The 21,487-nt window shown below is 53.8% G+C and overlaps 2 protein-coding genes across 6 annotated transcripts in view; one reads left to right on the forward strand and one right to left on the reverse strand.

Moving 5' to 3' along the window:
• LIMK2 (LIM domain kinase 2) overlaps nt 1–13,793 on the forward strand; it is a 35,023-nt gene extending 21,230 nt beyond the window's left edge. For both annotated transcript variants that reach the window (XM_068157181.1, XM_068157182.1), the window contains 8 exons: nt 783–869; nt 2,517–2,648; nt 2,900–2,956; nt 3,135–3,200; nt 4,143–4,317; nt 5,621–5,676; nt 7,482–7,639; nt 11,828–13,793. In XM_068157181.1, the coding sequence (XP_068013282.1) occupies nt 783–869; nt 2,517–2,648; nt 2,900–2,956; nt 3,135–3,200; nt 4,143–4,317; nt 5,621–5,676; nt 7,482–7,639; nt 11,828–11,984 (888 nt within the window). In that variant the 3' untranslated portion in view covers nt 11,985–13,793. The remainder of the gene's footprint in view (nt 1–782; nt 870–2,516; nt 2,649–2,899; nt 2,957–3,134; nt 3,201–4,142; nt 4,318–5,620; nt 5,677–7,481; nt 7,640–11,827) is intronic.
• A 741-nt stretch (nt 13,794–14,534) lies between these two features.
• On the reverse strand, nt 14,535–21,279 carry PIK3IP1 (phosphoinositide-3-kinase interacting protein 1). Of its 4 annotated transcripts, none has more exons than XM_068157185.1 (6): nt 21,047–21,279; nt 20,779–20,895; nt 20,511–20,630; nt 18,339–18,524; nt 18,137–18,215; nt 14,535–16,108 (listed from the first exon to the last, which is right to left on the reverse strand). In XM_068157185.1, exons 1-6 carry the CDS (start codon nt 21,132–21,134, stop codon nt 15,901–15,903), a joined length of 798 nt encoding a protein of 265 aa, XP_068013286.1. In that variant the 5' UTR covers nt 21,135–21,279; the 3' UTR covers nt 14,535–15,900. The 4 variants fall into 4 exon arrangements, with proteins under 4 accessions (XP_068013286.1, XP_068013287.1, XP_068013284.1 ...); XM_068157186.1 differs by having other exon boundaries at nt 20,511–20,627; nt 21,047–21,278; XM_068157183.1 differs by having other exon boundaries at nt 18,339–18,527; nt 21,047–21,276.
• Between the last annotated feature and the right edge of the window lie 208 nt (nt 21,280–21,487).

Genomic DNA, 21,487 nt, shown 5'->3' on the forward strand with positions numbered 1-21,487 from the left:
AGCACCCCCAGGTCCCTTTCTGCCTGGCTGCTCTCCAGCCACTCTGACCCCAGCCTGTAGCACTGCCTGGGGTTGTTGTGGCCAATGTGCAGAACCCAGCACTTGGATGTGTTAAAAGATGCCCCTAGAATACAGCAAAACACCAGGAACTAGTTGGATACAGGCAAGCAGCTCTTGAGGAACTGGAAATGCTTCCATGATGTTTGTGGCACTCCTGATGTTTATGGTGGATTTCTCTCTGTTTGCCACCATCCTGGGACATTCCTTGCAGGTCACAACACACTGCTCACAACGAGCAGGGGAGCAGTTGGAACAGAACTGCTTCCTGCCTTGACATCTCCCTTCCACTTGCGTGTCAGTTTGATAAGCTCATCAGAAATCACCAGAGTTCGGAGCCTCCAAGAAACCAAAGCATGCAGTAATGGAGTTTGGCCTTGTTTGCTTTAGTTTCTGACTGCATTCCTGCTGGGCAGGAGCTTCCTGCAAGGGAACTTGAGGCATGCACAGGAATGGAACTGGTGCCTCCAGAGGCTCTGACAGCCTGTGTGCATGCTCAGCCCTAGACTGAGATGGAGACTTCAGCTCTGGTTCTTGTTGATCTGGTGTGAGTCTTAGGTAGTTTGTTTCAGTGCATTTTATGCAGTTTTCTGCAAATGCCTGGGCTCTGAACTTTCCTCTCTGGATGGAAGGGAATGTTACCCTCTCCTTCAGAGGAGCTGCAAAAGCAGTGGAGCTATGTGTCCTTGAACCTTGCCTGTAGTTGTGGTTTCTATTTCCACCAGGTGACTCACAAAGCAACAGGAAAGGTGATGGTGATGAAGGAACTGATTCGCTGTGATGAGGAGACACAGAAGACTTTCTTGACAGAGGTAGGAGCAAGATTTCAAAGAGTGTCTGAGCCAAGAGCGTGCTGGAACTCTCTTCCATCTTCTCCAGTGATCATGCCAGCAACCTGGCAAGAATCAAGGCACTGAAGAGGGAGACATCACACAGGGAAAAGCTGACATGAGCTGAGTGTTTGCTGCAGTGAAGTGTGACTCACTCACACTGAGCAATAGTTGGAGCTTCAGCTCCCAGTTCATTAATTTTTCAGTGATAAGAAGCAGGCTGAGTCGGAGGCAAACTGAGCTGTGCAGTGCATGAAGGATTCATCCCCTGAGCCTTGTGCATAAAAACGAATGATGAGGGCTGGGTTCTGTCAGGTATTTAATACTCCTGCTAAACAGTTTTCTTGCTGGCTGCCTACTGTGATTTTTAAAGTCAGATTCAGCTTAAAGGCAGCTCTCTGAACACCTCAGGCTGCTGTTCCAGCCCTGCCACATGCAGCACAGGCCAGAGAGCTGCACAGCCAGCTCCTGTCTCCTAAGCCAGCCAAACTCAAGGGTGCTCTCCTTAGAGACCTAGACTGGATTAGTTTCATAGTTTCATAGTTTCATTCAGGGTTGGAAGGGACCACAAGGATCATCTAGTTCCAACCCCCCTGCCATGGGCAGGGACACCCCACACTAGATCAGGCTGGACAGAGCCTCATCCAGCCTGCTCTTAAACACCCCCAGGGACGGGGCCTCGACCACCTCCCTGGACAACCCATTCCAGGGTTTCACCACTCTCATGGTGAAGAACCTCCTCCTCACATCTAGCCTGAATCTCCCCACCTCCAGCTTCATTCCATTCCCCCTAGTCCTATCACTACCTGATATCCTGAGAAGTCCTTCCCCAGCCTTCCTGTAGGCCCCCTTCAGATACTGGAAGGCGACAATTAGGTCTCCTCGGAGCCTTCTCTTCTCCAGACTGAACAGCCCCAACTCCCTCAGTCTGTCCTCATAGGAGAGGTGCTCCAGCCCCCTGATCATCCTCGTGGCCCTTCTCTGGACACGTTCCAACACCTCCACATCCCTCTTGTAATAGGGGCTCCAGAACTGGACACAGTACTCCAGGTGGGGTCTCACCAGGGCTGAGTAGAGGGGGAGGATCACCTCCCTCGACCTGCTGGCCACACTTCTCCTGCTGCAGCCCAGGATCTGATTGGCTTTGCGGGCTGCAAGTGCACACTGAGAGCTCATGTTGAGCTTTTTGTCCACCAGCACCCCCAAGTCTCTCTCCTCAGGGCTACCCTCCAGCCAGTCACTGCCCAGCCTGTATTTGTGCCTGGGATTGCCTCGACCCAGATGCAGGACCCTGCACTTGCTCTTATTGAACTTCATGAGGTTGGCTTGTGCCCACCTCTCCAGCCTGTCAAGGTCCCTCTGGATGGCCTCCCTTCCCTCCAGCCTGTCTGCTGCACCACACAGCTTGGTGTCATCAGCAAACTTGCTGAGGGTGCACTCAATGCCACAGTTAATTGCACAGCGTGAAAACAAAGATGCAACAGTTAACTGACTGCCTTGAGGCTGGGGGTTTGGTGTGCACTGTGATCCCTGGAGGGGACCTGCAGCACTGCAGTGCTTGTCACCGCAGAGCAGATCTGTCAGGCCTTGTTGCAGGCTCAGCTTTGGGGCGGGCTCTCTGCTTGCCAGGTGAAGGTGATGCGCAGCCTGGATCACCCTAACGTGCTGAAGTTCATCGGGGTGCTGTACAAAGACAAGAAGCTGAACCTGCTCACCGAGTACATCGAGGGGGGCACCCTGAAGGACTTCCTCCGCAGTGCGGTGAGTATGGCAGCCTGGCAGACCTCTGCTCAGCGAGACTGACAGTATGGTGTTGGTTGCACCAGCCCTTGTGGAGTAGGCTGTTAAGTCTTCTCCTGTGGAGCTGTGGAAGAGCTGCTTCTTGGGTGTAGCTGGCCTGAGGCAGCTAAGCCCCTGTTTCCTGGGGCTGTCCCATTGTACTCTGACTGCTGTGAGAGGCCCTGTAGCTGGCTGCTGAGACGGTCCCTGACCACTGAGGACTTGTCTTTCAGGACCCGTTTCCCTGGCAGCAGAAGGTCAGCTTTGCCAAAGGAATTGCCTCGGGAATGGTGAGTTCTGGCTCTCCCTTTGTTACAGAGCAAACCTATGGGCCCAGGGTTAGCTGAGGTGGTGTCTGAGGGCCTGTGGGGGCTGCCTGACTGCTAGTGTCTGGTGTTGAGCTCTGCAAGCATGCAGGGACTGACTCACTGGGAACTCCTAACACCAAGTCTTCTCCCTCTCTGCCAGGCTTACCTGCACTCCATGTGCATCATTCACAGAGACCTGAATTCCCACAACTGCCTAATCAAGCTGGTGAGCCACAGCCCTGTTCCTCACAGTATGCTGCTCCCCTCCTTCCCCTGATACTCCCTCTTTTGTCAAGGTGGAACTGATTTCAGAGAGCCTTTTAGTGCCTTAAACAAGAGAGCTTCACCTGCACACAGGATTTTCCAGACTGATGTAGCTTTCACTGTTCCTTCCTTCTGCTCTCTTATGCTTCCTGTGGCAGCACCTCCTGTGAGCAGTCACGTTACAGGAGGTGGTGCAGCTCTGGGCCTTGTCTCAGCTGTGAAATGTTCTTTACTGCTGCTTCTGTTCTTTTAACCCTTTGATGACTTTTTATTGGCACTAAGGATTCAGACAGGTGGGGGGTGTGCACACCTGTAGCATGCTCCCTTTATGCAAGATTTTTGTGTAGCTTCATTCCCTCAGGCCTTGCCCTTGTCTGCTTGGCTGGAACCCAGGATTAGGAACCTGGAACAGGTTGCCCAAGGAGATGGTGGAAGCCTCATTCCTGGAAGTTTTTACAGCCAGGCTGAATGTGGCTCTGAGCAACCTGACCTAGTGTGAGGTGTTCCTGCCCATGGCAGTGGGGCTGGAACTAGATGATCCTTGAGGTCCCTTCCAACCCTGACAATTCCATGATTAGCATGAATCTTTAGATGAAAGTCTGATTGAATGCCTGGCCAGGTGGAACAGGTTGAAGGAGAAGGTCTGATTTTGCACTGGCAAGTGTAGCCAGGTTGGTGGGATTAGTGTTAGCAACCACATAGGAAACAAGACAACAAAGAGAGGCAATGATGAGTTGGGATCGCAGCGTGGGTGTCTATGCCTAGACAGCTTGCCACACTCACCTGGCTGCAGGAAAGCTTGGCACTCCTACCCCTGTGTGATGGGCAGTGAACAGGAACTGCAGCCTCTCGCTCTGGTGGGAGCTGAGAGGAGTCAGTGGCTTGCCCTGAACCCCTGGTGCAGGACAGGACGGTGGTGGTGGCTGACTTTGGGCTGTCTCGGCTGATCGTGGAGGAGAGGAAGAAGCCCAGCCTGGAGAAGCCCTCTGCCAAGAAGCGGAGCCTGCGCAAGAGCGACCGGAGGAAGCGCTACACCGTGGTGGGCAACCCCTACTGGATGGCCCCCGAGATGCTCAACGGTGAGGGGCAGGGTGGGGGCAGGGTGCCCCATGCCAGGGATGCTGGGGTTACTGAGCAGCAGTCAAACCTGTTAGAGCCTGTGGGTTAGACGTGCTAGGAGCCAAGCTTATTTATACACACAGGGGCCTTAGCTGCACTGCTCTCACAGGACCTGACCTGAGAAGCCTCTGTCCCAGCCCAGGTAACATTTCTGGCTTCAGAGCAGGATTCCTCAGGAGGGTAGCAGACCTGAACTTGCTGTGATCCAGATAACAGCAAAGACAAAAAAGGCCTGAAATAAGACCTGAGATCAGCTACAGCCTCATGCTTTGGAGCTGTCCCTTGAGACAAGGAGTTGTTAGACTCCAGGGTGAAGCCTGTGTGTGCTGTTGTGTAGGCCCAGGGAGGAGCCATCTGCTGCCAGGTTTGCTGAAGCCTCAGGACTGGAGTGGGGGTTGTCCAAGTGCAGGGAAATCTGGTTCTTGGCATGCAGCCCTCAGCTGCATTAAGGACAAATCCTGATCCATAGGGGGAAAATGCCCCTGCAGAAGTGAAGCACAAGGAACAATTCCCTGCTACTGAGCAGGTCTGTCTGCCCAGGTGGGGCAGTTTGCTTGGCTGTCATGCCAGTGCTGGCCAACATGCTCCACCAGGGAAGGGAGGACTGGGCTTCTCTTCCCCCAGCTCCTCATGTTGCTTCCTTCTGTGCCGTTCAGTTTTCCTCCTCCCAAGACCTGCAGCCCCTGCTGGAGTCCGAGGCTCCTCAGAGCCTGTGTCAGTGCTGGCATTGGTCAGGAGGGCAGCAGAGTGTGACATCACCTCTGAAAGCCAGGCTGGACACCAGACACTGGCTTGGCAGGGGGTGCTTGTGTGCAGGGAATGACGCTGCAGCCAGCCTGCTTCCCAAAGGGCTGCTGCTGCTGGCTGTAATTTATTACCTCTGCAGTGGCTGCAGCAGGGCCTGGGCACTTGCTGGCTGCTGGGGAGGCTGAACACTGTCTCTGCCCTGCTGAGATGCAGTCCCTGGGAAAGGGCAGAGCTTTCCACAGCTGTTCTTTTAGCATCCTGGTACACAAAGCTTCTCTGTGCCATCCCCAGGAGACAACAGCAGCAGGGCTATAAGGGTGATGGAGGTGGACAGGAAGGTGCAGTTGGTGCTGCACATCTTGGGGCACCTGAGCCTGCTCAGGTTTAAGCTTGCTTTCTCTCCTGTTTTAGAGCCCTTCAGGGAATGGGCCTGGTTAAGCTTTGGACTGGCAGTTCCTGCAAGAGCTGGATGGGGAACTGCCTGTCACAGAGCTGAATGTCCTCTGTTTTCTGCAGGACAGAGCTATGATGAGACAGTGGACATCTTTTCATTTGGGATTGTGCTCTGTGAGGTAAGAGCAGGATGTTAATGGGCTTCTTCCCCACTGCCACCTCCTTGCACACACAGGCACCAGCCACTTCTGAGCATGCAGTCTGTGACCTGACAGCACAGGGAACGGGGCTGGCAGCACAACCTTCCCCCACCTCTGTTCCCTCAAGGAAGGTAACTGCCTTGAGAGAGCTGCTTCCTGGACTGGAAGTAGTGCAGAGGTTTCTCCTGGACCGAGGGAAGCTATAGAAGAAGTCCCTCCAGTTCTGTCTGAGCCCTGCTATCCATTTGAAAGTAGACCTCTTCCCTATACCTGTAACACCTTTTGCCACTGCCTCATTCGATCAGCTGCATCACCTCAGCACATCCAGGCCCTCCCCAGGGGTGGTGCTTCACAGCAAAGACTCAGAAAATGAACCCCCTTTGCAGGTGAATTAATGAAGCTTGCAGCCCGAAGGCTGTTGGCTTATCTTGTAAACAAGGTGCAGCCTTATTGTTCCATCAGCTCTTTTTGTCTGCAGAGAGCACCACTCAAAAGCTGCAAGGTGTGTAAGAGTGGAAATGCAGGTGGAAGGCAGGGTTTTAGGTGAGTGGGTAACAAAGCAGTTACAAGGTCACCAGCACAGTTTCATCTTTGGTGTTTGGATCAAGGGGACAAAGAAAATGTCTGTGCAGAAATCTTTGTGGCCTCATCTGGAGCTCTGCTTACACTGGGCCCTCCTCTCAGAGAATCTTGTGGTTGTGAGCAATAGATTTAGGAACTTGAAGAATCCCTATATGGGGCTCAAACAATTGCTTCATCTAGCAAGAAGACAAAGGGGTGGGTAGCATGAGAACGTTTTCCTTGTCTCCAAAATAAAGATGCTAAAAAAAGAAGCTGCAGCCTCAGAAGAGATAAGGAGATCACCCTGCCAAAACACACAGCGGGCCTTCTGCTGTCTAGTTACAGGATGTGGTTGTCCTGCTGAGCTACTGGCACAGCAGAGCCTGGCTGGTTATAAATAACACCCTTCTGGTGATACCCGAGGAGGCTTTAAACCCAGGCCTCTTCCCCGTGTGACTCTGGATTGACGTGGCCCTTCTCTGAAGCCAGATTCCCTCGCAGCTCTCTGCCGTGGCTTCCTTTGAGTCCCCCAGTGTTGGAGGTGGGGAGTGCCCCTGGGCAGGTGGGAGAACACTGGGACTTGAGTGCTGGGGCAGGGCTTCCGTCTGCTCCACCCAGCCCTTTCCTCTGCCCTGGCCTGCAGCCTCCTGTGCATTGCTTGGGGTTGTCCTTCCCTTTGCCCCAGCCCTCCAGCTGGGTACAGTAACACAGCAACTCAGCCTCGGTTGAGCTGTTTACCTCACAGCATGGTTTAGGCCAGGCTCTAGACAGGAGCTTTGCTGGGGGTATGGTAAGGCTGAGTGAGAGAGGAGAGGTGGGATGGTGATGCATATTGTGTCGATTACCTGCCTTCAGAAGGGGCTGCACCACCTGCAGCAGCATGCAGCACAGGAGTCAACCCAGCAGTGAGACACTGTTGAGCTCTCTGAGAAGTGCACATCATCCTGTATCTTCTAGCAAAGACCCTGAGGATAAAGAGAGGGTGTCTGGGCCCTCCTCAGCAGCAGTGGCCACATGGCCAGGTGTTGAGAAGGTTTCACATGAAGGGTGAATTCAGGGCCTTGCTCATTACCTTGTGCAGCTGGTGCTGTTGGAAGGCAGGAGCAGTGTTTCTGCCCCTTCCCTTTCGCCCTAGCACTTTGAAGCACTTCCACCTGGCTGGTGGAAGCTTGTTCCTTGTTTGTTAGCACTGTGGAAGTGTTGCTGTTCTCATCTCTCCTCAGATAATCGGCCAGGTCTACGCCGACCCTGACTGCCTGCCGCGCACGCTGGATTTTGGCCTTAACGTCAAACTCTTCTGGGAGAAGTTTGTTCCTGCTGACTGCCCTCCAGCCTTTTTCCCTCTGGCTGCTATTTGCTGCAGACTGGAACCAGAGAGCAGGTGGGTTTAGAATCATAGAATTGTCAGGGTTGGAAGGGACCTCAAGGATCAGCCAGTTCCAACCCCCCTGCCATGGGCAGGGACACCTCACACTAGATCAGGTTGCCCAGAGCCACATCCAGCCTGGCTGTAAACACCTCTAGGGATGAGGCTTCCACCACCTCCCTGGGCAACCTGTGCCAGTGTCTCACCACCCTCATGGGGAAGAACTTCTTCCTAACATCCAATCTGAATCTACCCATTTCTAGTTTTGCTCCATTCCCCCCAGTCCTATCACTCCCTGACACCCTCAAAAGTCTCTCCCCAGCTTTCCTGTAGGCCCCCTTCAGATACTGGAAGGCCACAGTTAGGTCTCCTCAGAGCCTTCTCTTCTCCAGACTGAATAGCCCCAACTCCCTCAGTCTGTCTTCATCGGAGAGGTGCTCCAGCCCTCTGCTCATCCTCGTGGCTCTTCTCTGGACACATGCCAGCACCTCCAGATCCTTCCTGTAATTGGGGCTCCAGAACTGGACACAATACTCCAGGTGGGGTCTCACCAGAGTGGAGCAGAGGGGGAGAATCACCTCCCTCGACCTGCTGGCTATACTTCTCTTGATGCAGCCCAGGACGTGGTTGGCTTTCTGGGCTGCAAGTGCACACTGCTGGCTCATGTTGAGCTTCTCATCCACCAGCACCCCCAGTTCCTTTTCTTTAGGGCTGCTCTCAAGACTGTCTCTGCTCAGCCTGTATCAGTGCCTGGGATTGCCCTGATCCAGAAGCAGGACCTTGCACTTGATCTTGTTGAACCTGTAATGGATCCAGCTCTGCAGCCTGTCCAGGTCCCTCTGGATGGCCTCCCTTCCCTCCAGCATGCCTGCTGCACCACACAGCTTGGTGTCATCAGCAAACTTGCTGAGGGTGCAATCAATGCCACTGTCCATGTCTCCAACAAAGATGTTAAACAAGCCTGGTCCCAGGACTGATCCCTGAAGGACTCCACTTGTCCCTGGCCTCCACTGGGACATGGAGCCATTGACAGCCACCCTTTGGGTGCAGCCATCAAGCCAGTTCTGTATCCACTGAATGGTCCATCTATCAAACCCATACTGCTCCAGCCTGGAGATCAGGATGTGGTGCAGGACAGTGTCAAAGGCTTTGCTCAGGTCCAGGTAAATGATGTCAGTTGCTCAGCCTTCACCTATTAATGTTGTAACCTTGTCATAGAAGGCCACCAGGTTTGTCAGGCAGGATTTGCCCTTGGTGAAGCTGTGCTGATTGTGCCCAATCACCTCTTTGTTATTCTTCTGCCTCAGCAGTACCTCCAGGAGGATCTGCTCCATGATCTTACCAGGCACAGAGGTGAGACTGTCTGGCCTATAGTTCCCTGGGTCATCCCTCTTTCCCTTCCTGAAAATGGGAGCTATGTTTCCCCTTTCCCAGTCAGTGGGGACCTCCCCAGACTGCCATGACTTTTGGAATATGATGGAGAGCAGCCTAGCAACCTTGTCTGCCAGTTCCCTCAGCACCCATGGGTGTGTCCCATCAGGTCCCATGGGCTTGAACACTTTCAGGTTCTTCAGATGGTCTCAAACCTGATCTTCACTCACTGTGGGCAGTTCCTTCTTCCAGTCCCTGCCATTATCTTCCATTATTCTGGGAGTGTGGCTGGAGCCCTTGCCAGTGAAGACTGAAGTCATTGAGAACCTCAGCCTTTTCCATGTCACTTGTCACCACCTCACCTGTTTCCTTTCTGAGGGGGCCCACACCTTCCCTAGTCTTCTTTTTACCATTAATATACCTGTAGAATTATTTTTACTGTTCCCCTTGATCTCCCTGGCTAGATTTAATTCTAACTGAGCTTTAGCTTTTCCAACCAGGTATCTTGCTGCTCAGGCAGCTTCCTTGCATGCTCCCCATTCCAGCTGTCCTTTCTTCCACTCCTTGTAGAGTTTCTTTTTGTGTGCCAGCATGTCCAGGAGCTCCTTGCTCATCCAGGCAGGTCTCCTAGCATGCTTTCTTGCTTTCCTCCTTGTGGGTATACTTTGCTCCTGGACACAGAGGAGGTCTCCTTGAATACTGACCAGCTGTCCTGGGCCCCTCTTCCTTCTAGGGCTTTGTCCCATGACACTTTGGCCAGCAGATCCCTGAAGTGATCAAAGTCTGCATGCCTAAAATCCAGAGTTGAAAGCTTGAGATACATCCTCCCAGTTGCCCTGAGGATCTTAAATTCTATTGCTTCGTGGTCACTGCAGCCAAGGTTATCCCTGACTCTCACATTGGTGACCAGCCCTTCCCTATTGGGGAGAACAAGGTCCAGCATAGCACCTTTTCTCATTGGTTCCTCTACCATTTGGGGGAGGAAGTTGTCTTCTATGCAGTCCAGGAACATCCTGGATTGCTGGTACCTAGCTGTGTTGTCCCTCCAGCAGATGTCAGGGTGGTTGAAATCCCCCATGGGGACCAGGGCCTGTGAAGATGAAGCCACCTCTATTTGCCTGTGCAGTGCCTCATCTGCATGGTTTTGCTGGTCAGGGGGACTGTAGCAGACCCCTCCAGTAACATCACCTTCCCCTGGCTTCCCTTTAATCTTCACCTATGTGGTCTCAACCAGCTCATCATCCTTGCCCAGGTGGAGCTCCACTGATTCCAGCTAGTCACTGATATAGAGAGCAACACCTCCTGCCCTCCTCCCCTGCCTGTCCTTCCTAAAGAGCTTATACCCATATATCCCTACACTCCAGTCATGGAAAATCATCCCACCAAGTTCCAGTGGTAGCCACTATGTCATAGCATCCTAGCAGTGCAGTGGCCTTAATTCATCCTCTTTGTTGCCCAAGCTGCATGCATTTGTGTAGAGGCACTTCAGCCGTGCTGGCCATGCCACCCTCTTAGGTGAATCCCCCTTGATTGCCTTGGGGTGTCCCAGTGCTTTGTCCTTGGCTTGCCTCAGGGCAACAAGTTGAGAGCCTTTGCTAGCATCCATTCCTCTGCCTCTGGAGAGCTGCCCCAATGTTTGTCACAGGCAAGCATGAAATGAGCAACCCCTTCCCCCTTCAAATCTAGTTTAAAGCCCTATCAATGAGCCCTGCCAGCTTCTGCCCTAGAATCCTTTTGCCCCTCTGGGACAGGTGCATCCCATTGGTTGCTTGCAGCTCTGGTGCTTTGTAAACTGAGCTGTGATCCTAAAATCCAAACCCCTGTTGATGACACCAGTCCTGGGGCCATGAATTGACCTCTTGGCTCTTCCTAAATGTTGCCCTGTCCATCATCAATGTCAGAGGGATGGAGTAGAACACAACTTGAGCTCCTGATCCTTTTAGCAGTTGCCCCAAGGTCCTGAAGTCCCTTTTAATTGATTTTGAGCCTCTCACTGCTGCATCATCACTACCCAGCTGAAAAACCAGCAGTGGGTAATACTCTGAAGGACTCACAAGGGTGGGAAGTTTACCTCCGACATCCTTTACCCGGGCACCGGGGACACAGCAGAGCTCTCTATGGAGTGAGTCTGGTCTGCATACTGGGGCCTCTGCTCCCCTCAGCAGGGAGTCACCTGCAACAATGACCCCTTCATTTTTCTTTTCAGGGTCAGCTTTTATGGCTGGCCTGAGGCAGGCCAGCCTTGGTGGTACCTCTGGCCTTTGTGAGCCCCCATTCGGGGCCAGCAGACTGCCTCCTGTGTAAGCCTGGAGGGTATGTCTGTGTCCTCTTAGTGGAAGGATTGCTCTGCACAGAAGGTGAGAGAGGGCTGTATGCCAGCCTTCTGTGGGAATACTCAGAGGCTTCCACATCAGGAGAGACTCGGGCTCACCAGCCTGGGAGAGACACCACTGCAAATGGTGGAGGTTTCTGAAACAGTTTCTGAGGCTGATGGGGTGAAGGATTGTTCAGAGCTGCTCAGGTGCAGAAAGCAGGGGGAAGCCTTGGCAGCAGCTGCAGAAGGTGAGTACTTAATTTGGGAAACTTCAGTACAGTGCTGATGCCAAGTGGATTCCAACAGAACCAGACCTCCCTGGTCACCAGCTGTAAAAATGAGCAGCCTGGACAGGTGGGAACTTTGCAGCCTTAGAGGCTGAATGGGGAGGGATCACGTCCCTGCTCACACCTCTGTGCAAGGGACAGAGATCTGGAGGCACAGCTTTCCAGATAGAATAGAATAGGATGCTCTTCTGCTTCCCCTTCCCACTCATGTTCTCTCACTGTTGCTTCTAGGCCTCCCTTTTCCAAGCTGGAAGATTCCTTTGAAGCACTCTCCCTGTACCTGGGAGAGCTTGCCATTCCCCTGCCCTCGGAGCTGGAGGAGCTGGACCACAACGTGAGTGTGCAGTACGGCCTGACCCGTGACAAGCTGCCTGAGAGCACGACCTAGGCAGCTCACCCTGCTGCCAGCACCACTCCACTGGAGCTGAGATGAGTGATGGGGAGGGAGATGCACTTCAGCCACTTCAGGGCATTAATGGGGCACCAGGCTATGTGCCGCTGCATTGCCTCTCTCTCCCCACCCAGCACCCCTCCTCTTGGACATCCTGGTTCACTGTGGATTTCTGGCATGTTTCAGAAGCAAAAAGGGCTGCTTCTTGCCAGCTGCACCTAGGAAAGCTGCTCAACACTATTTTTCTGGCTTGAGAAATGTTTTACCTGGCCTTTTCAGGCTTCTTTACTGTGGTGCCTTAGAACTTGGCTGCAAGCTGTGAAGCCACGCTGGCCTGTTTGCCAGGGCGGGAACTGCTAGAGAAGACTCCTGGGCAAGGACCAGCACTTCTGGAACTGCTTCTCCCACTGCCTGCTGTGAATGGGGCCACTGGGCATCCAGCAACAAGCCCCAAGAGGACAGTGTGTGTCTGTGCACGTTTAACACAACAACCCACCGAGATTTTGGCCTCCAGTGTGCATCAGGGGAGGGAGTGAAAAGCCCCAGGAGCCGAGCAGCTCTCCTGGCATACCTTGTCTGTGGGGAGGCGTGTAGGAATTGTTGGTTTGGTTTGGTTCTGTGGATTTTTTTCCTCCTGTCTGAATACCTCCAAAAGCCTGCCTAGAAACACTAAGACAGAGCTCTGCTTGTCCCACCTGCTGGTGAACAAGGCAGGCATCAAATGAGCCCCTCGAGCACCCCCAGCCCCTGAGCCTGCACAGTGAATTTGCCTGCCCAAGAACCTTAACCTAGCTGGAATTATCTGAACCTGAATGTGTAGAACTGCACTAGGCACTGGCTGGGGACAGCCCAGGAGTGCTGCTCGAGCTCTCAGCCTGTGGACATGAGTGGCAAAGTGGCAGAAAGTGCTCCTCAATGCTGGGGGCCTGAAGTGGCTCAGATTTTGTGTGGACAATGGCACAAGGGGACATGCCCAAGGCTACTACTTAAAGGATGGACTTGGCATGATCAGAAAAGTGCTGGAGAAGGTCCCAGCCTCCCAGGAGTGGCAGCTAGAGAACTAATCATTCAGCTGCCATTACCTCATCCCTTCCTGCAGACTCTGCAAGTTGCTTCCTTTGAAGGTCCTTCTTGCAGCTGCTGATGCAGCACCTGAGCTGATTCTCCAAGCTGAAACCTTCCTCAGGGTTGTTCCCTGCTTTTGGGGAGAAAAAGCAGAGCTTGGAGGCACGGGAGGTGGGGGGGGCCTTTATTTCTTCCAGCACTTCCCTTCTTCCTCCCTCAGTGGGAGAAGGAGGAAAGCTACTACTGCAGTGGCTCAGGTGGCTGGCAGACCGAAACAAAAGCTGGCTCCAGCCCTGCTCTTCAGTCACAAACATCTTGGTTTAACTGGATTTTGGTGTGCTCCCCATGGCACTGACTGCTGGGGAATGAGGGTTAGTCTTTGCTCTTACTTTGATTTCCTTCCCCTACCTGAGTTTAAATGGTTCTGTAAGAGAAGAGGGCCAGCCAGCAGCTGACACCAGGGGTGTGTAGGGGGAGGATGTTTTCAGTCTGTGTAGTGGTGCTGTAGAAACACTAGGGTGTCCCTGTGCTGTGAGTCAGGGGAGGAGCCTCAACACTGGGTCCAGTGGATTCAGGATTCATAGGACTTGCCTTTTCTTTCCCTTTCCTAGGCTGGTTTATGAGGGGACCCCTGAAGGGGAGAGTCCTGGGTGATATGTGGGTGGGGTTTATGAACTGTGATTTGCACAGCTCCATGTTCTAACTAAATTAAAGAGCAGTAAGTGTATGCCATGAAAACAAGAGCTGGTTGTCTCTGTTAATGAAGCAGGAAGCTGGGAGGTTCTTGGGTATCTGTTGCTGTCACCAAATGGCAGCAGCAAAACCACAGACCCGGTAGCATCTGGAACTCTCTGGAGGCAGCCAAAGGGATCTGCCACCTTTACAGAGCTACAGAGGCAGTGCCAGTCTTTGACAGTCCGGGTACCTGGAGTGCTGGAAATGCATGAGGCTGCCATGTGTTGGTTGGTGGGTTTAAGGGTGGACAAGAGTCAGCAGAACTTGAAGCCTCTCTCCATCTTTCTTTCCCAACCCCCAAATAAAAGCACAGCCTCTTGTTGGAAAACTCTTATTTTGAAGTAGTTGAAGGGGTATTTAAGGCAAGAGCTGAACAAAACTGCTGCTTCAGTGCCTCCTGTATGCTGCTCTGCCCTGTCAGGCCAGGCCCTGAGGGCTGGAGTGCTGCACCAAAGCAGGAGTGACCTGCAGGAAGGGGCTGTAACTGAGAACTCCCAGAGACCAGCCTGCTTAGTCAGCACAGCTCACACCCACAGCTGCTTTCCAGGAACAGGCCCAGGCCCACTCAAGCTAGTGACAGCAAAGGAGACAGCTCTGTGCTCCTGGTCAGTGCTGGTGCATGGAGACACTGCCTTACAGGGATTTACCTTTGGGCAAGCTGAGGTGCCATCTTCCCTTCTCAGTTCAAAATCTGCAACAAGCAAATGGATGCTGCTCTGGCAGGAGGAAAGTACAGATGAACCACAGTCCTTTTTCTCTTAAGCTTTAATACAAGGTAGCACAATCTGCCCCTTCTCAGAATGAGGTATTTAAAACATTTTACAAAGAAATGGTATTCAAAGGCATTTAAAAATAAAACATTTCCCTTTTCTGAATCAAACATTAACACTAAAACCCCTGCTGCCAAGTGCTGCTCCCTGTCAGGCCCACAGCTATGACGCAGATGGCTGGAAAACTGACTTGAATGGCTTGAATCCCCTCAGGTGGGGAAGGATGTTTCCCTGAACTGGCCTTGCCTTGGTGCTGTTTGGGAGCCTCTGCAGCAACCATCCCTTCTAAACCCCCTGCAATGCTGATAGAAGTTGTTACAAAAGCTCTCTGCCAGGGCCAGGCTCTAAGCAAGAAGTCTTGCTGCACTAGCTGAGCGTATGTGAAGGAGACTGGGCCATGAGCCGTGCCCCAGACAGGGGCAGCCCTGTCCTGCCCTTCAGAGCTGCTGCCTTATGCTCAGGGTGACCTCCACAGCTGGCTCTGTAGAAAGTCCAGGGGATTCAGAAGAGGATGTCCCCTGTCCACAGTGCTCAACCTGCTGCAGGGAACTGGAGGGCAGTTTGTTTTCTTCACAACTCTCTACTGCTGACCTTCGGTCTCCTCTCTGTGTTGGTGAGCAGGAGGCAGAGACCACCTGGGCACCTACAACTGTGGCTGTGCAAGCAGCACCAGAGGGGCATGGAGATGTGGCCTCAGCCCTGGAAGACCTGGATTTGTCAGGAGCTTGAGAAGAGCTTTTCCAAGTTTGACACTGGGGCTACTTTGATACTGCTCCTGACCAAAGCCACCTTTCAAACCCTTCCTTGGGAAAAAAACCCAACCTGATGCAGCAGTAGGGCTCTGGACAGTGTCTCCAGCTCTCAGCCACTAAAGCAAAAAGGCAGGAACTATAATCAGAGTGTAATTACCTAGCTAAGTCTGATATGAAGCTCCCATCAGTCCCTGCAGTCCTGCTCCCTATTGGGGTTCCAGGCTGAAACTTAAGTAACAGTGCACACCATTAAATAGGAACAGAAAAAGAGGAAGCCAAGACCACACCCCAGGCTATGGGATCTGTGGCCAGGGGTGAGCCTGGCCCATCATCCCCCCCAGCTCCCTGGCACACCACGGAGATAGGTGGGAGGAAGCAGCAGGGTCCACCACACCAGTCCCCAGCTGCTCATGCACTGAATGGTGCCCTTCGAAGAGATGGTGATGAACAGCCCTTGTCCTGTCCCCCTGCATCACCTTCACCTGGCTCTCATCAAAAAGAAAACGAAACAGAAATGAACACGGCAAACCCCGCGCCAGCAGCAGGAGGCTGCAGGCTTTGCTCCGCCTCTGTCACTCCCGCCTGAGCTGCTCAGGCCCCAGGAGTACCTGCCTGCCCCATCAGAGGGCCACCACCATCCTGCATGTCCTCCACAGGCGTCTGGTTGGTGTGCACCACGATGGTGCTCTCATCCACCAGCTCGCAGGCAGGGTTGCTGAAGGCAGAGAGGGGCAGTGTGATGCGCTGCATCTCGCGCTCGTACGCCTTCTGCTCCTGCTTCTCCTTCAGGTCCTTCCCCCTAGGGCAGAAACAGAACCAGGACCTGTGTGCATGGCTGAGCGCCACTGCTTGCAGGCAGAGTCTCAGCAGAGGTAATGCAGCAGAAGAGAAAGGACTCTGCTCTTTAGGAAGTATGTTTCAGCTACCTACAAAGAGCCAGGAACGTTCCCTACCTGAGCAGTGGGGCAGTGAAACACTGGAACAGGTTGCCCAGGGAGGTAGGTGAGGCCCCTTCCCTGGAGATATTCAAGGTGAGGGTCAATGAAGCTCTGGGCAACCTGATACAGTTGAGGATGCCCCCTGCTCACTGCAGGGGGGTTGGACTAGATGACCTTTGGAGGTTCCTTCCAACCCTGCCCATTCTGTGATTCTATGATGTGGAACAAACAAGCAGCCCAGTGAGGCCTGTCTCTCCCTCAGGAATGGCAGTTTTAGGCTGATGCTCACTGCCCTTGCTACTGCTGAATGAGGGCTGTAAAGCCAGGGTTCTCCTTCACACCATGTCGATGACAAACACATCCTGATGCCCTCACAGTCCCACAGCACCGCCTGGGGCAGACCCAAGGAAGCAGAGAGGCAGAGCAGAGCCCAGTGCTGTGGGGAAGAGCTCCTCTAACCTGCTTTGGCTGAGAGAAACAAATGCTGAAGGTGGTGTCAGATTCTGCCTTCTGCTGCAGCAAACCAACCTGTGCAGCAAGTTAGGCTGTTCCTGAAAGTATTAAAGCTTAACTTCAGAGCTGGCCCTGCCCTCTGCAGCTAACAGCTCAGTACCACAACCAGCTCCTCAAACCCATCTCAGCCTTCAGCCTGTTGCTAAGGGAGGCAACACCACTGTAGTCTGCACTGAGAAAGAGCTGCCTTGCTTTAACACATCAATAGCATGTTTGCTGCAGAAGAGCCAGCCATACCAAAGGCACTAAACCCACAAAAGGCTTCTCACCACACCTACCCACACCTGCCAGCTTGCACATGCAGTTTTGAGAGGCAAGAACAAGCAGTAAGCCTGGAACCCTGCTCTGAGCTCTCTGGCACTGAAGAAGCAAAGCAGCATTTGGACAAAGTTCTACATTGGCCTGTTGCTTCTTCCCCAGGAGAAGAGAAGCAAGGTGGGACAGGCAGCCCCGACTCCCCCTGGGGCCTGAGATGCCAGCCAGGCAGAGCTGCTGGGGTTTCCTGTCAGCACATAAGCATTTGGGCTGCTTTCCAAAGCTGCCTACAGGCGTGCAGCAGTGGCTGCTGCTCCTGCCAGCACAAGAGGCAGTGCTCTCTGAAGTGGCACCTCAAGCCTGGTTCCTCGACAAGCAGCGCTCTGTGTTTTGCCCCTTATGTAACACTCCTCCCTCTGTGGTCCCTTCCGTCGGCATTTATTATCAACACTTACATAAGGACATGTCCCAGCTTGGGAAAGGGCTCCTTCTGCTTGGATGTGTCAGACTGCTGTCAAACAGCCAAAATACAGAACAAGCCCTCCCAGAGGAGAGAGGCTGGGCCTTTGCTTGCAGCAGAATCACTCACTGCTGTTTGTTAATCCTGCCCTGTCTCTTGGAACTAAGCTTCCTGCTCTTACCACAGAGCTCAAACACTGCTGAGCTACAGAAGCATTCTGGCCACCAGAGTGAAGTGGCTGGACAAAGCATAACTTCAGTGTGAATCCAGGCAGCACATGAGAGCTCTGGTGAAACGAACTGTGACCAAAAGGAAACCGCTGTTTGATACTCAGCCTCCTGAGATACAACACACGAGTAGCAAAGAGTTTGCCAACTGTTTTCTTCTAAAACTAGCTGGACTAGAGAACCCAGGGGAATGGGTGGCCTGCTAGGATTGGTCTTTTTCTGATCACATGAGAGACCTCCTGTGAGAGCACCTTTCCAGCTCTTACAAAAATTCACCTCCCCTGGAAGCCCCTGAGAATCCCATATCAAGCTGCATATGTACACACATGAACCAAAAATAAAGAGGGCAGTTTGAAACTTTAGATGGCACAGAGCAGCACACTGATGGGATTAACTCTGCAGCAGCTGTTGGACAAAGGAGAATAGCCACTGACCTCTTATAGATGTATCCCAGGACAATGCCAGTTCCAATGGCAATGATGATCACCATCATGATCAGCCCCAGCACATAGCCTGTGAAGAAAGGGAAGCCCAAAATGAGAGGCAGCAGACAGAGTTACACTATTACTTTGAGAGCTTCAAAACAAATCCACCCTGTCTGAATTAGAGATCCATCACACGACCCTGGGTTTGTACCTAGTGTGCCCAGGTCCTTCTTCTCTTTGGAGTTCATCTGCACTCTCTGACTGATGCCAATGACAGGCTGCACCGCGGCTGCCTCGCTCTGAGAGGGCAAGGTATCGTCTGGTTCAAACACCTGGCTGTCCTCCTGAGAAGTACCAACTCCTGCTGTAGGGACAGGGGCTGTGGCAGCTGTAGCATCTTCTGAGGGGGAAAAGGAGACATGCAAAACACCAAGCACTGATGAGTACTCTGGAACAAGATGTGCCTTGCCAGTGGGACAGAGTTAGACTGGCATCACTGAACCACCTCCCAAGTACACTGAGGAACACGTGTTTCCTTCAGCTGTCACCAGAACTCCTACCAAGGCAGAGCAGAAATATTCTCCTCCCCACAGTTTCCCTTCTTAAGCATATTTAACAAAGAGTGCAAGGCACCACCACAGATGAGACAAAGTCAGGCAGCAGAAGGAAAGCCAGCTTCAGGGCCTGAGTCCAGAGAATGCACAATGACTTTCCTTAGTGCACAGATCGATCTACAGGCTGCAGCTTCAACTGTGCTCAACAGACATGCACAAGATGAAGAGAATCCCCACCCCAAATCTCCCAGGAGCCTATTTATCTCTTTCTATCATCTTCATGACACAGGAAAGTCTGATGGAAGGAGAGTCCAGCTGGTGTGAAAACAACCTGGGGACATTCTTCTCACCCAGCCCCTCTCAGCAGCCATGTAACAAACTCTTTCAGCATGATGGACTTGCTAAAGTCAGAGCAACACTGAAAGCAGCACAGCCACTGACTAGTGTAAGAACAGCAAGATCCTCATCAGCCAGGGCCCAACCCAAGGTGCATGCTCATGGCCTGGACTCCTCCCCAGTGCTGTGGATTTTCTATCAACAGCATTGAAAGATTTTTCAAGGCAGCTCTTTTCATGGCATAGTAAAAGATGTGACAGTGGAATGCTGGTATCTATTTCCTGTCCTAAACAAAACAGCCCTGCTTTGTGGAAATGCTGTGCACACTATGCATCCACACCTCAACACTCTATCCACTTGGATCTCATCCCACAGCTGGCAATAACCCCATGGGGATTTCCTATCTGTAGCCATTTTGAGTCCTCTGTGAGATGTGAAATGGAAGCACAGGAGGGTAGTCTGACACAGGAAATCAGGGTCCCTGTGCTGCACAGAGGCTTTACATAGGGTCAGCCAGAGAAGCTGTACCACACACACAACAACAAGGTGCTCGCTTTAAAACATAAAACCAGAACAGCAAACAACTTAAACATGCAAATAGTGTACTGGCTGAAAGGACAGGGAGCTCTCCTGATGACAAAGCTGATGCCTGTTTGAGTAAGGGTCTTGGCAGCAAAGCATTTGTTTTGCTTCATCTTTAGGGAAAAGCAGGCAGAAAATAAACGAAGTGAAGAAAAGGGGAGGGTGCATGCATAGAGGAAAGTGTTTACATGCAAGGATAGCAATCCCAAGGGACGGCAGAGTGCATAGATCTTGAGAGGCTCAGAAATAAGTAAACAGTTCAAAACCCCCAAGTGGTTACTTTGGCTTCAGTCAATACTGGCATCTCCTCTCCCTGAAACAGGCTTCAGTTACAGATCTCTCGGCAAGCTGTTTCCCACCCTATCCAGGAAGAACCCAGCGTTGGAGATTTTCCATTTCTTAGGATACTCCCTTTGGTTCTTGGTTTGTCCAAGTTCTTTCCCCCCACCCGTACCGAAATTCACCCTAGCACTTGTTTGGCAGCAGGACATTTGTTTAGACTGCAGTAACATACCCCCTGTAATGGTTTACCAACATCTCTGCTGTTGCTGGACGTCCAAACCTCAGCCTTTTGCAACACAGCTAATGAGCCCTACAGTGACTAGTGAAATGGGGGGACACGATGGGGCTCTGCACAAGCCTTTGCTGGCACTAATGGAAAACTCTAGGGGCGGAGCACGGCACAGCTGGGAGGCAGATGTGCACACGCAGGCGAGGGCTGGAGGGGAGCCCCGGGTACGCGCCGTTCCCGGGGGAGGGCAGTGATGCTGCCACAGCCCGCAGTTGTTTGTGCGCAGGGGGCCCCCGCCCTGGTGACAAAGCCTCCGCGGCAGGAGGCAGGCTGCGGAGGGCAATGACCCGCGGTTGGCTGGAGAAGGGGGCGGGTGGGGGGGAAGGCTTCGGGGTCCTACCTGGACACTGGGCGATGTCGCAGGGTCTCCGCTCGGGAACCCCGGCGGCTCCTTGGACGTAGCACCAGGGCGCGGCATCGCCGTCCGGGTTCCTGCAGCTGTTGTGGTCCTCCGCAACTGCTGGCGGGCAGCGGGCCATCAGCGCGGGCAGCGGGCCATCAGCGCGGGCACTGGCGTGGCCCCGGCGCCCTCAGCGCCCCGTTCCCCCCGTATCACCCCGCCACCGGCTCCCCTGGCCACTCTCTCCCGCCCCGGTCCCCGGACCCACCTGCCGGGAGCAGGGCACCGGGGCCGCTCCGCACCGCCAGCCAGTTGAGGCACGGGGCGCCGCCGGCGGCCACTTGCCGGCCACCGCGGTAAGACGAGCCGTTGCCGCGGAGGCACTCTGCGGAGAGACGAGGCCGAGCCATGCGGGAGGGCCGGGCATCCCCAGCTCGTCCCCCGCCCTCCCTAGGGGGTCCCGTATGGCCCCCTCCAGCTTGGCCTTTGTCCCTCACAACAAAGGCGCGCCGGGTCCCCCCGGGCGGCACACTCACCCTCGGCGCCCCGGGCGGCCGCCAGCAGCAGCGAGCCCAGCAGCACGGCGCCCAGCGCCGCCGCCCGCCGCGGGGCCCCGCGCAGCATCCTCGGAGCGGAGGGCGAGAAGCCGCCGCCAGCCCGGCCGCGCGGCGCAGCTCAGCTCAGCTCGGCGCAGCTCAGCTCGGCGCCGTGGCGAGACCTGCCCCGGCTCTTCCCTCCCCGGTAAACAACCGCCGGGCTGCGCTCTTCCCCCTCCCGCGCCGCCGCCGCCGGGTCCTAACGCTGCCGCTGCCCGCCCCCGGGCGCCTCCCGGGCCCGTCGGGGAGCCCCGGGAGGGGAAGCGGGGGCCGCAGTGGGGCAGGGCTGGGGGCAGCCAGAATCTACCCTTGTTCCTCTGCGTCTCCTACTCCGGAGCCCCAGGACCGAGCGCAGCGATAGGTGCTCGGTACCGCAAGTAC

Source organism: Melanerpes formicivorus, unplaced genomic scaffold, assembly GCF_026170545.1.
Source record: "Melanerpes formicivorus ecotype bairdi unplaced genomic scaffold, bMelFor1.0.p_v2 SCAF_36, whole genome shotgun sequence".
In the NCBI taxonomy this organism is placed as follows: domain Eukaryota; kingdom Metazoa; phylum Chordata; class Aves; order Piciformes; family Picidae; genus Melanerpes; species Melanerpes formicivorus.